Source organism: Xiphophorus couchianus, chromosome 15 (genome assembly GCF_001444195.1).
Source record: "Xiphophorus couchianus chromosome 15, X_couchianus-1.0, whole genome shotgun sequence".
NCBI classification, from domain to species: Eukaryota; Metazoa; Chordata; class Actinopteri; order Cyprinodontiformes; family Poeciliidae; genus Xiphophorus; species Xiphophorus couchianus.
Window position 1 is genome coordinate 18,567,797 of NC_040242.1, and position 14,642 is coordinate 18,582,438.

Sequence of the window (14,642 nt, forward strand, 5' to 3'; positions counted from 1 at the left end):
CAATATTATATCATTTATGTGACAGCTTACATCAGTTTATGTCTCATAAATATATAAAATCCTGAAGATGAATGTTTTCTTCCTGTAACAAATCTGGCCACAGCCAATTGTACAGAAACAAAAAAAAAGACTAAAGTCAAAAAGATAATTTTTTTTACTGTGGAACAACTTTCTGGAGCCTCCATAGTACGAGTCTGTTTTAATCAGGCCTGGAACCAGCTGGAGGATGATAGTCATAGTGGCCTACTGCAATCTTTGCTGACTCAAGCCCAGTCCCATTTTACCTGAAAGCCGTGCTGGGTTCCACAACACCAGAACCGCTCTTATCTCTGCATGCAGGGCAGAGTGGCTTTCAAGTGAAGAGGCGAATGAATAGGAACTGTACAAAACAGACAGATTGCTGCTAGAAGCCAATAAAAGTACTGTTTCTCTGCAGAAAAGGGGGATAATATCGGGTCAAGGAAAAAACAAATGCAAGAATGTGTGTGTGTGAATGTTTTTACTTTCAACAAATGCCTATTGGATCCCATTATTAAAAGTTGTATATGGATTTTTGCTGCAGTTTAATAAATGTTCTGTATGAAGATTACTTTAGTTTTAGAATGATTTGAGGTACGAAGTCGGGTCAAACTATAAAATTCTGTGTTTATGAGAAGAATAAAACAAGAATCTTCAGTGTTAACATTGAAATTTAAAACCTAAAAAAAAAAAAGAAATCTAACATATGTTTGACCATAACTATACATGACAGCAGTATACAAGAGAGGTAATCTCATCTTTAAACCAAGCTTTGCACAGAGATTATGTTAAACACAGCATCTTTCAGCCATTTTTTTTTATTATTAGAAGCATATGTTCTGTAGTTGTAAACAGCATGTGTTTAATTACCGTCTGTACGACAAGAGGCACCATGCATAGGGTTTCTTTAATTTAGCCTATTTATCCGATGTTTATAATTTTGCTACAAAACACCATAAAAAAGTGACATGACTGTTTTCATCATTGCTCCCCAACTCTACCTGTCTCCCTGTCTTTAAACTCCTCTTCTCTTCTTAATGAAACACATCATAGCGAAAGAAAACAAGAAAGGGAAAAATCAAAAAGAAAAGAAAAAAATAAGATGAAAAGAAAGCAAGAAAAAGAAAAAAAATAGAGGCTGTAGGCAAAAAAGAACTCCAATACAAAATCATTAAGATGCTTTCTAAAACATTTATAATGTCAAGGATACAGACGGATAAAAACAGTAAGAAAGATAAAACTAAGTTCACATGAGGGCACAGGCAGGCATCTTTGTAAGCGTCCATGAAAACAAAACAGTGACAAAAAGCGTCCAATTAAAGGGATTACCGCTCATACAGATGGTGTGAGCAGACAGAAAGATGCGAGTCTGACTCAGCCGTGTTAGAGAGATCAGCTGGAGGAGTCTGTGAATCAAAGGCAGGAGAGATCCTCACCTATCTTTTATTTTATTTTTTTGTCATCACAAGTTTAGCATATATGGAGGGGCCAAGTGATTTAATATCATCATAAGGATGTTTTTTTTTTTTTGGTTAAGGACTACCTTTCTTCTCCGTGCTGAGGGAGAGCAGCAGCTTCTCCTGCTGGTCCATGCGCTGCAGGAGGGTTTCCTGCTCCGAGTCGCGGCTCTGCCTGAGAACTTTCAGCTCGTCTCTGGTCTGCTGATGCTGCTTCCTCAGCCGCCGCTCCTTCGTGTCGCGCTCTCGCACTTCCTCGCTCAGCCAGCGCAGCTTGGTCTGGTTGGGTTCATGCGTAGCGTGCAAGGAAAATGAAAAATGTGTACACTGAAACTGCTGTTCTGGGTTGGTTTGTGCGTTGGTGATACTGGTGGGCATTTATTGTACTATATTGTATCGTATCGTTTATCATTTATCGTGATACTTTTCATGATAAGAATTTGGATTTATAGTTGAGATAAATTCCATAAAATGACTTTTAAAATCCACCAAAATTGTCCATACCATTGGGATTCTTAGATATACTTTTTTTCTCAACTGTTTGTTCAATGAAATCATCAATAAGTATAAAAAATATGAATAAACTGCGACCAGTTTAGTGATACAATGTCACTTCATTAAATAACTGGTGTCCTAAAGAAGCGCTTTACAAATGGGAATGTTTTCCAAGAGCAGTATTTGTGATGTGACACACAGTTACAGTTACCCTAAAAAAAAGAAGCAATAATAAGGGCCTGCCATACCAATGCACAGCAGAGTATTTAATGCCTTGCATAGAACCTGATAAGTAGTATTTCAAAAGAGCAGAAGAAATCTTATGGTTTTTTTTTAACAATAACAATATTTGTTGTTTATCTGTTGCTAAGAGATGAGTGCATTTTCTGGTAACTAAGTGCCACGAAGTAAACATCTGATTTTTACTTTTGCAAAATTTACCAACTGTAAATTTCTTGTGTCTAACCAGATAAGCAGTATTTCAAAAGAGTTTATGTTTTATAAACAGTAATATCAATTGTTATTAATTTGGTGATAAGAGATGGGCGGGGTTTTTTTTTTTTACTGGTAACGAACTGCCACGAAGTATGAATCTGATTTTTACTTTTCTGTTGAATGTTTTATAATATATTTACCACCAATGACAAAATAAAAAAATTAAAAAATTCACTTTTCTGCCAAATTCACCAAATGCACAGTTTGTGTTTAGTAGTATAAAAAGAGTAGTTTTTCAAAAGAGCAGAAGGAATCCTATGTTTTTTTTTAACAATAACAGTATTTGTTATCAATCTGTTGCTAAGAGATGAGCGCATTTTCTGGTAACTAAGTGCCACAAAGTAAACGTGATTTTTACTTTTGCTAAATTAAAAATCAGAAGGCATTTCATTAACATTAGCGCAAACATTTTCCTAGCCTTTTCCCTAAATTAAGCGTTTCAGCTATTTTTAAAATTTATTATCCATGTTTAGCATACTGAATGGAGGAAGTCATTGTAAGACAACATGCTTGTGATGCCCCCACATGCCACTGGCAGCATTTAGGCTAACATTAGCCATCCATCCATCCATTTTCTGTACACCCTTGTCCCTTAGAGGGGTCAGGAGGGGTGCTGGTGCCTAGCTCCAGCTAACGTTCCGGGCGAGAGGCGGGTCGCCAGTCTGTCGCAGGGCAGCTAACATTAGCATTTTGGCTCATTTTAGCTTCCACACTAATTTTAGCATACTGAATGGAGTAGGTCCATGTTACTCAACATGCTTGTGACTCTCCACATGTACATTATAGCCTACTCTAGCATTGATGCTAATTTTAACATCAGAACGCTGGGTTCCAACCGACGGGAAACACCGTTTAAATTTCTTCAGAAATTTTCTAGTTAGTTTTTATCGTCACCTTTATTATCATAATAGTACCAGAAAATATTGTGATAAAACTTTAAGACCAACCTTAATCAATTATGCTGACAATAAACAGAATTAAAAAAATTGACCCCTTCTGCAGATTTTTCATGTAGCCTCTTAAGGCAATTTTATGCAGTAATGAAATCACATTTAACTCAAATTATTCCATTCTTTTTTTAAATAAAAAAGAAACACTTTATTTCCTAAAATGCAATAACATGGCATTCCTTTAGTGTGCATTTAATTATTTGTAGCAAGGGATGTATCTTTAGCTAAAAAAAAAAATACTTCAACTATTTAGTGAAAAGCTTGGCCTTTTCTGCTAAAAAAAAAAGAAAAAAATCACACTAAAATATTGTACCTGATACTTACCTATGAGTAATCACAAGTAACCAAAGCAGTCAAACTAGTTGGAACATTTTTACATACAGTGCACACAGTCCCAACACGTGGGGAACATATACAGACAGTAGCAGTGGGTTAATTAGACAAATGTTCACACCGATTTTATGCATGATAATTAGCATCAACACTTCACTGGGCTTTTTTTCTTTCTTCACATTTTTTCTCTGTTTTCAGCCTAATTATAAACCAGTATTTTTAACCGTCCTCTCTCCCAGTTCTGCTTTGGGTGAAACTAAGCAGCAGTGTGCTTTAGTTTGATACGAGCTTTGTGACAAAGCATTATGTTCACGAAAATAACTATAAGAAGGACCGACGGTGGAGAGAGTTTTGATGTGGGAAATAGATTGTGGAGAAATTATTGTTGTTGTTTTTTTGTTTAAAAGGCGGTAACATAAACACTATAACAGTTGGAAAAGTTAATCCTCGGTTGACCAATGAAAAAACAACAAACCTTTTTCACTTTCTCACACATCTATTCTGAGGCTTATTCGTGTTTTATAGTTTCAGAAATCCATAAAGAAAGAATAAAAGCAGTAGATGCAAATTTCAGTGTCTTCACAAAAGACAGTTTGAGCAAAACTAAATTTATCACTACATTACTTTATGCTGGAACCAGCACATGTTTATATTTTAAAATAACATGCATCAGTTTACTTAAAGTCTGTCATTTGCTTAGATTTTTTTTATCCCATAAATGGTCATCATTAAGGTTTATTAAATAAGCTTTTGATCACTTTATTCACCACTTCTGAAATATGGACAAGGCCAGTCAAGGCTGGTTTATTTATATGTCATCATTGATATAAAAGGCAGTCCAAAGAATAACAGGTCAACTTAACCTAGATCTCAGTTTTACATCAAAATTTTAAAACTTTATCGTAGACTAAATGCAGATTACGAATAATACATCTGCATTGACTTGGGTACCCATAGTTCATTGTTTATTTCACGGTCTTGAAACTGTATAAGAATACTTGTAGTAACTGTAAATATTGGTTATCGGCCATGAAACCAACAATAATATTGGATATCAGTCAAAATTTTCATATTGGTGGATATCTAGTGAAGACTTTTGGAGCACAGTATTTAAACTTTGTTTATAAAATATAATTTTAAGTTCTTTGTTTGACATTTCAGACCCATCTATGAACCACAGATCCAATTCAATTTGAATTTAAAGTTGTAGGGACCAAAAAACAAAGTAAAATGGCCTTTTTTTCTAAATTTTGGATTGTGTACAAATTTAGTCTAACACCAAAAGGCTAATGGCTAAAATGTTCAAATGAAGTTCTGATAAGGAAAATAAAAGATAAAGCAACTTAACAGAACCCGACGTGAAAAACCACCAAATTTATCAAGTGTTGTTCCTTTTTTTTCTGTTAGAAAATGGAAGAAGAATATATTAATTCTTTGATTTATCCATTTCTGTTTGTTGGTCAGTTTGATTTTATCTCCTTTGTATATGTGTATATGTCTGTGTTATAGCCCAGTTTTTGTTGTAAGCTACAAGTACACTGCTACCTACGTCAATTCTGCTGCCTTTATTTTGTGGCTCACTTTAAAGCAGAAATACACTTGGGAAAGAATCCGGAAGAAGAAAAAAATAAACAGTGAAATTTTACAGATTTTCAGGTTCTGTGCAAAACATATCTAAACACAAATGATACAGAAATATCTGCATCATTGCGTGAGTTCTGACAAAGCTAGCATACCTTTGTCTCAGCAAGCCAAAGATGCGGATCCTTCACTAGTCCGGGTCTCTGGGAGATCGCCTGTTAAACCAGAATAAAAACAAATGCAAATATGAGCAGAATCCTGCTGCCCATTCTGAAGTCTGAATATTAGGGAAGTTTCAGCACGGACCAAGAGATATCTAAAGAGAAACTACCAGTTACAAAACACAAAGAGGAAAAAAAAACTAAAGATGGGCAGACAAACCAGATAAAGATGTCGAAACCCTTAACCTCAGTGAGAAGCTCCTGCCAACTTAAATTGCAGTACATGTGTTTAACAGCGTATGACACTATACACACACACACACACGCACACCTGCCTACACACTTGTGCACGCCCACCTTTGAAAAGAGGTTGTGTGTGATAAAAATGAGCTCAGGGACTGTGTTTCAGTCTTCTTGGACAAGCTTGACAGCATCAGTGACGCAAACTGACTGCCAACTCTTAATGAGTGCTGACATTCACACGCACACACACAGAAGACAATACACAGATAAGCAAAACTGTGATGCGCGTTGGAGAGCGTCCGTCCATCAATGCTTAGATGAGCCAGCTGCGCGGGTTACCAGCCCACTCAATGTTTCATCACCTCTGTTGCATGAAACAGCAAACACATGTTCACATTGGTACATAAAAAAGAATAGTAGAAAAAAGAATAATAGAAAACACATTTTTTCCAAAAGCTTTCCCTGTGTAGAGCAGTGGTGTGTGCACACATTTTAACACACTACACTGTTTTTAAAAAAAAAAAAAAAGGAATAAAGAAGGAAAGATTTCAGAGGGACACTTTGTCCAGAGGAAAAAGGACAGGTGCTCTAGCACCACCTAGTGTCTATGTGAGCATGTCACTGCAATAGAGCAATAGAGCAATTCTCTCTACAATAAAACAATGAGTTCATTAAGTTTAGTTGTTTTATTTTTTAGTAGCTTCAAAAGGTGTGGGATGCTGATGATGATTATGTTCATGATATTTTAAGCAGCCTGAGGCAAAGCTGCATTACTCTGCTATACAAAACAAAATTTGTTGTAATATTTTAAAACTTTGAGAAACCCCGATAAGAAACGATAAGCAATTCTGGAATCTGAATCCCGTCACTGAGTGACTGTCCACTGCATGGCAGATATTACTCTTGTCAGAAGCTTGTATGTAAGTCCAATTGCGACCTTTAGTTGAAATGTATCTAAAATCAAAGATATCCAAATACTGACCTTAACTGACTAATTTTTATCTGCTCAAATTGAAAGTGGCAACAACGCTCCTTTCACTTCCAAAGACTGGGAGGAAAAAGTACATTAGCAAATCTTTTATTTTCATAGGTAAAACAAATAAAATAAGTAATACAAACAAAAGGCCAAGTTCATACCTGTAAAAACAGGTACAAAGTTGGTGCCACTAAAGCTGCAATATGTAAAACGGAAACATGTCACTCGAGGTTGTGCTGACACCATCTCTTTATCACTAAAACAAAACCATAAATCTCCTCAGGTTGCAATGGATGGAAAAAAAAAAACAACAACACACAACCAGAGAAGCATTGACAAAATATTGGAAAAAAAAACAACTAACAAAAACAACACACCTTCTTGTTGTAAACACCACTGTGACAAGGTGTTTATGCACACTGAACAGGATAAACAGCAGACTTTTCTTGAACCTCCCTCTGTCCTGAGTTGTACCAAACAACAATGCTGTTGCACATGTTCAAAGATCCTTCTCCCTCTACCCCGCCTCTGACTGTCATTCGGAACCAGGCAAGATGAATTCCTCAAGGTTCTCTTGCTTTGGCGTCTCAGAGCGCGGCACCGCCGTGCAAAGGTCTCCATCTCTGGGAGAGCGCGGCGATACGCCCGAGCATGTGACCGCGTGGGAGGAGGATGAGACACGTCTCGGCTCCTCTTAACTTTTCCCTCCAACCATCAAAGCCTGTTTGGCTCGGCGGCAGACAAAAAAGGAGGCAAAACTGCTGAAAAATGTAACAAGTAGGCAGGGAGTTGAAAGTGCTGTCTGTGGGCTAGAAGTGGGGGGAAAAAAATATTGCCACTACTTCTTTCTTTCTTTATTTTATTTTATTAAAACGGAGCCGCCGTGGAGTAGGAGGTTTTGCCACCTCTAATTTAAATATACGACTGCCTGGTTTATGTCTCTTTCAGAGTGTGAGGGTGTGTGTGGTGGTGTGTGTTTTTTTGTTTTTTTTTTGGAAGCCATATGTTTGTTTCACCTCCCACTGGGAAAATGGAAAGAGACAGGAACGCTGAGATAGAAGCAGATGGAGGGAAACGCTCAGACTAACAAGGCAGCATAGATGACAAAGAAGGAAGTTTTCAACGAGATCTCCACTTTGGTATTTCTCTTCGCTAATCATCTGACAAAGACAGTAGAAATGAAAGAGAACAGGCGCAAAGACAGGATATGCAGGAAAAAAAATGTGCGTGAAGTTAAATGCAATGATGCAATGCCTTAGAAGAATATTCAAACCTTACATCTTGTCAAGTTACAATCACAGCCTTTAATGTATTACGATTGGACTGTTCGGAGTTAGATTGGAGGGAAAGCCTCTGTCGTTTGTCCTATTATGTCCATTTTCAATAAAAGTTCAGATTTGTGGACCAGCGAGATAAATAGTTGTCAATGTTGACTTATTCTTACACCGGAGTTACCATGTCTGATTTTGTCCTTGTTCAGCTTGTTGTTTTATTTGGTGTTATTTGCTTTGACACTCCACATAAAACCTGTCATGGGCTGAAAAATCGTCAAGAGTGTACTCTAGAGCAGTGGTCCCCAACCCCTGGGCCTCGGACCGGTACCGGTCCGTGGACCAATTGGTACCAGGTCGCGCAAGAAATAATTAAATATTTCTGTGTTATGTATTGAGTCTGGAGGATCTTTTATTTTGAAAATCCTTTAACCGGACTCTGTCGGTTGCGTCTTGCCCTGCAACATTGAGCCCACAAACAGCATAGGTTTCGGTTTCCTCCCTACGCGCTCCCTAAAGTTTTTTCTTGACACACGAAATAATCTACGATTAATCACTCATCAGCAATCCCGTACTAAATTCCCACTTCTTTCTTAGTTCATATATGGTGACTTGCCAGTTGTTCAACACATCATTGTAGTCAAAATGACCAAGGTGGAGGCTGTACAGGGAAAAAAATCTACTGCCAATAAACCCTTTTACTGGTAATAATACCCCTCATTAAGTTGATCACTACTAAGTTTGACTTATTTTAAACGTGATGGATGCGCAATGAGGCAAGATGTTGGCTGTCAGACTGCATCACCACTGGACCAGAGCGAGAAATCTATAAGCAGATAAAACAGGCTGCCTTCATCAGCCTTCAGCAGGGTTGGGACACTAGGAGCAAGAATCTAAGAGTGTGTGTGCCATGTAAACATGAGGGGGAACATGCGCAAAGCAATAATGTTAGCTGCTAAATCAATGATAATGTCTTCAATTAGTAAAAACAATAAACTGCAGCCTTATTGCTATTTATCAAGGCTGGCACAAGTAGTAATCTGTGATAATCTATTTGAATCAATATTTAATTTTGCTAACAAGGTTTTTTCTTCCTTTTGTTTATTTTCTTAAAAATTTAAACTATTACTGCAGGTTTTGTTTGCCATGCGCTAGCAGAATCCCCCGGCCGCAGTCAGCACATTTAGTTCAGTGTGTGTGTGCGCGCGTGTGTGTGTGTTGCAACAGCCAGCCGTGTTCATTTATTTGTCAGAGCGTTGATGTTAAATCAAGCACGGCAGAAAAAGTGTATGACTCATTATTAAATGAGCACAGATATAAAAATTCCTGAAGGCCAAGAGTCTTAAGTATAGCAGTGCTGTAAATTAGGCGATGAAAACCAGCAGGTTTGGATGCTTCATCAGGTTTAGTCATGAACCAGAAGTGATGTGTGTGAATTGACGTCTAGGGGGAATTGATGGGCTGACAGCGAAGACAGAAAATAAATAATATTGACTTCTCCAGTGCACTTAACACAATTCATCCTGATCTGTTACATCAGAAACTCCAGAAGACGCAGGTGGGGCCTCAAAAATTCCCCAGCTCTCGGTCTCCATACCAACCATTAGACGCTACCTCGATGCTAACAAGTTGTTTGTGAGTGAAAACTGCCCTTTTGGTCCACTAAGGAGACTAAAGCTACGTTCACATAGCAGGTCTTAATGCTAAATTCCAATCTTTTGCTCGAATTATGTATATATATTTTTTGCATAGTTCTTGATGCTACTAATTTAACGCGACCGACATGTAAACTCGATTAAAATCTTGATTTATCATTGCACTTTAGTTTTGATGCATAAAAAACTAAACTGACACTATGATCAGAAATGTTATTTTCGCTATTTTCGCTACTGCTTGTTCCACCAGACCATCAATAAATATCAGTAAATTTGAAAATATGATTAAATGCAGTTACTGTGTGTACTTTAGTGATATAAATCAGACTTTTTTTTAAGTAGATGACAAATGTGAATGTTTTTTAAGAACAATATTTGTTACAAATCCCATCAATAAGAATGATGCGATGATGTGCCATGAAGACACAACCATGCAAGTAGGTAATAAACAGTTTTTTAAAATCATAATCTTTGTCGTTATCACAATAGCGCCACAAAACATTGTGACAAAATTCTAAGTCGCCCATCCCTACTTCAGCCATCGTTTAGGCTCGTATTTTCTGCTTCAGACTTCTTCTGAAGCAGAAATATGGCGCACGTCTTGCATCAATGATGTAAAAATCTTACAAAATCTGACACAACTGTTCAGACTAAAAATGCTTTGAAAATTTTGAAACATATCCAATTTAGCACTGCATATGGAAATGGCTCACATCTGATTTATTTCTGGTGAAAAGATCGGAATTGGGCCGATACGGCTCAAATGAAAAAGTCAAAACTGAGGAAAGAAAAGAAAAGTCAGATCTTGCTTGAAGTTGCAAAAGATTAAACTTTTTGACTGAAAGATTAAACTTCTTGTATAAAAAACACTCCAGATGTGTATGGAGTGAAAATAACAATGCTGGTGGAGGACCTGTGATGCTCTGGGCATCTTTCTCTTCCTAAGACCTTAGAAACATTGTTAAAGTGCCTGACACCATAAACTCTTTAAGACAACAGAATGTTTTAAATAAAACTGAAGCCCGATCTTTCAAGAGAATCCACATATCTGGTCAAATTAACGCAGAAATCGCTCAGTTCCACCTTCTTTCACGTCATCCCACTACCCAGACCTTAAACTTGTATGTATAAAAAAAACTGTAAGAAGTCTTAGGAAAAGAATATATATATAATAAATAGTGTGGAAAGAGACATCCATTGTGATATGAAGCTATAGGGTTTATTTTAGGGCTGCTTACATCTTTAACATCTTAAACAAAGGGTGCCAAAACTGAAGGAGTGTGTTACATTTCAACAGGCCGTTGAGTCCAGCAATTAAGGACTCAACCCAACAAAGCACGCTTATGTGATTATCAGATCAAAAAATAACTTGAAACTCCACCTGGGAGTAATTAAATGAGTCCACATATTTTCACAGTTACTGTTTTGGCCGTCTAACCAAAGATACACAAGAGGCATAATCAAACCTTTATATGGGAATTTCTCTCATCTGTATCCAAAGCAACCCCACCTCCACCTTCCAGAAGATTTTCCTGCGTTCTCAAACAGAACGATGCCTGTTAGGAAATTCTAATGAACTACACTGCAGGAATGGATTGTAAATCAGGACACAGGGTGCCTCAAACCAAGTGAACCAACTTTTATTATCTTTAATAATAAAACATTTTCCTGAACACTGAGCAATAATAATAATAGGTCAGCATGAGGGGTCAAGCTACTAGTTTGCTTGTTCGTATTTTATCTCTGGTTGATTTCAAAAGGATTTCTATGAGGTATTCAAATAAAATGGGTGGCTTATAGGTATTTTAAATTTAGCGTTTAGAGTACAAAAAACAAAAAAGTAAAACAACTAAAACCAGTACCTGCAGTTTGTCTTGTCCGTTCCTCGCCAGGCCCCGACAGACTTCATCCAGTTCCTCCCCGAGGGAAGCGAGGACCGTCTCTCGGTCTGCTTCCATCGTCACAATCTTCTTCTCCAGCCTCGAAAGCTCAGACTCGGAAACACATCTCTGCTCATCAACGCTCACCTGATTAGGATGGCAGAGTCGAGTTTGTTCATCAGAAATCAGCAATAACTTTGTTCATCATCAGCATTCTTAATATTGTTTGCGTTTTTAAAGAGTTGGAGAAGCGGAGGGAAAATGGGTTTCAAACATTTTCTTCAAAATGAAAAGTCAGAGAAAATGCGGAGTGTATTTGTGTTCGGAATAGGGCTGAAACGATTCCTCGAGCGATTCGAGTACCTCGATTATTAAAATTCCTCGAGAAAAATGTATCTGCCTCGAAGCTTCGTTTAATTATATTTTATTATTTAGCGCACCGTGTTCCGGCCTGGTTATTACTTGCGTTGCACAGCGCTCTCACTTCCGCCTGAGTTGTTGACGAAAGCTAAGTGTTAGCCGCATAACGTCCAGTTTTCAAGTTCACCCTGGGAGAATGTTATTGATTGATGATAATGTCTGGGTCTTTGTCGTTTTTCGGGGGACCATTAAGCATCCTTAAAATAACTGGCGCGATGCCTGGAGTACTGTAGTCTTTTCTCCTCCCGGAGCTGCTTCCTGGTGGCGGTTCAGAGCGAACAGCAGGGAAGAACGCTGAAGGTGTATTTATGCAGGTGAGTGGATAGACTGAACACGGCGGGCGGCTGCGCATTAGATAAATAACGTAAGTGTAGTTTTACGGATAAACAGGAAAAATTTTCTCATATCATCCCGGTCTCAACAAATGGGTGGCGGAGAGCATCGTGACGCCACGTAGCTGGTAGATGAGCTACGTGTGTGTGACGAAAAAGGTGTCAAATCCCGTCGCTAACATAAACACAAAAGCTATAGATGTCTGTGCAAAGTGAGAGCTCATCTGTTAAATTAACTGAAGATGAATGCATAAAAAAAAGGAGTATAGACATTTTATTATAAGAGCATTTGTGAGCATGTCTCTTTATTATTGAATTGAATATAATTTCAGATTTTTCTATAACTTTTCTTCAGGTTAACTTGGAAAGTGAGCTGTTGTTACGAGATAATTTTCTGAACTACAGAAAAGTTATTGTTAGGGAGGCTCAACTGTGAAAAATTGGACTGATGTTGATAAGCGACAGAAATATTGCTGTTATGTTATATTTACCAATGTTTTACTGTATCTTTTTTTATTCGATTACTCGATTAATCGTAAGAATAATCGACAGATTACTCGATTACTAAAATATTAGTTTACAACAGCCCTAGTTCGGAATAAGACTTTTTAAGACCATTGTGAATTATGTTAAAGTTTATTGGTCTTAGATAATGGCATCATTAAGCCATTATAAATATATTGAAAATGGTCTTAAAATAGCATTATCATTTATTGTGATAATTACTGGGGCAATTTATCATCCAGCAAAATTTGTTAGCATGATAGGCTAAATAGTAGCACAAAATATTATGGAGTGTTTTTTGTCTTCATACCGTTATGGTAGCCAGGGATACTGATTAATCCAGATACTAGTGTCTTTATGCTACAATTATTTGAGACATGCTCACTCCACTAAGATAATCTCCATTCCACTTATTGTGAGACTACTAGCACCAATTAACTGGACCTCTGCTGAATTAGGTCAGTCACTTGAAATGGAGGAAATATTTGTGCAATCACTTATTTTTCTTTGTTACTATTTTATAGAAATTAGTTTTTATTTTGACATAAAAGGGTTTTTTTGTGGTATTTTTTTTCATAAGAAAGCCAAACTATGTTTATCAGGAATTATTTGTAAAAGTAATACAAGGGTGAAACATTCAAGGGGGTGAATACTTTTTAAAGGCACTGTAACATTCTACTGAAACACTCTGAAATCTTGAGGTTCCAATGTTTAAAAATAGAGAGAGAAAAAACAAAGTCAAACATACGGAAGTGTTCTTTATATTTGGGTAGTATCGCCAATATTTCAGGGTTTCTTCCAGGACAAAACCAATCAATACGTCACAGGACAGCAACCTCAGTGAACAGCGCTGCCGTGGGAATACGAATCATTATCTCCACGCCGAGATAATAACCCTCCCATGTTTCATGAATAGGAACCGGGTTTTCTGCACAAGCCAAATTACAAATCAATACACGTCTGCCCAGGAAAAATCCACATGCAACTTATCAGGTCTGTGTCGAGGAGATGAGCTGGCATCAATACTTTATGAAAACGCCTAAAGTCACACTGATAAATAGGATTTTTTTTTAGCAATAGCTGGGATAATATGATCATATAATCCAAACACAAATAAAAGGAAGTGAAAGGAATAAAGAAGGACAAGATGTGCATGTTTGCTTTCAATATGACGCATCAAGCCGGTGATGTTTGAAGTCAGTCCTGCATGTTTTTAGGTTGCACTATGCAGATACTGTTGTAAAATAAAATGGCCTCCATTCACAAATACAAACCCCAAATCCCAACGAGGCAAGCTTGGCTTACTTTGTCTTTTAGTTCCTGCTTGAGTTGCTGGTATTTTCTCTGCAGAAGAGAATGTGCGCCATCTTTAGTGTGCAGCTGCGCCACCAGCTTATCACACTCATCCTTCATCTTGTCCAACTTGATGTGCAGCGCCACGCGGAGCTCCTTGTCTGACGCTGCGTCCGCCTGCAGGAGGACAGGAAGGGACGGGTTTTCAGAACCGCCGTGTACAAACGGGTAATCACTTCAGCTCATGCTAGTGGGATTTTGCAGGTCAAAAAAGGTCAAAACGGAAACATGACGTGGTTTCGAAAGTAGTCGCGCATCAATGAACTTACTTATGTTCTGTCAAGTCACAACTGATCTGTTGATTATTTTCTGGATTAACTGACTGGACATCAAAAGATACTTAATAGATTTTCTTTCTATAGAATTTGAAATGAGTGAAGCTAAAACTTTTACCTATAAGTTCTAGGCAGAAAATATTTACAAAGCTTTTTTAAAATTTAAAACATAATATGTATATATATATATATTTATTTATTTTTTGAACAGCTAGGGCTAAATTACAACTCTGTATATGTTGT

At 37.4% G+C, this 14,642-nt stretch overlaps 1 protein-coding gene across 11 annotated transcripts in view; it reads right to left on the reverse strand.

Moving 5' to 3' along the window:
* The window catches only part of cep128 (centrosomal protein 128), a 55,247-nt gene that overhangs the window by 15,171 nt on the left and 25,434 nt on the right, over positions 1–14,642 (reverse strand). For 10 of the 11 annotated variants that reach the window (XR_003598463.1, XR_003598465.1, XR_003598464.1 and 7 more), the window contains 4 exons: positions 14,077–14,241; positions 11,498–11,662; positions 5,485–5,544; positions 1,562–1,754 (listed from right to left, as the gene is read on the reverse strand). Coding sequence is in view for 7 of the 11 variants with exons in the window: in XM_028040487.1 (XP_027896288.1) it covers positions 1,562–1,754; positions 5,485–5,544; positions 11,498–11,662; positions 14,077–14,241 (583 nt within the window). In the remaining 4 variants the exon portion in view is untranslated. Of the gene's footprint in view, positions 1–625; positions 1,425–1,561; positions 1,755–5,484; positions 5,545–11,497; positions 11,663–14,076; positions 14,242–14,642 lie in introns of those variants that run through there. The other variant, XM_028040489.1, reaches the window with a different exon arrangement.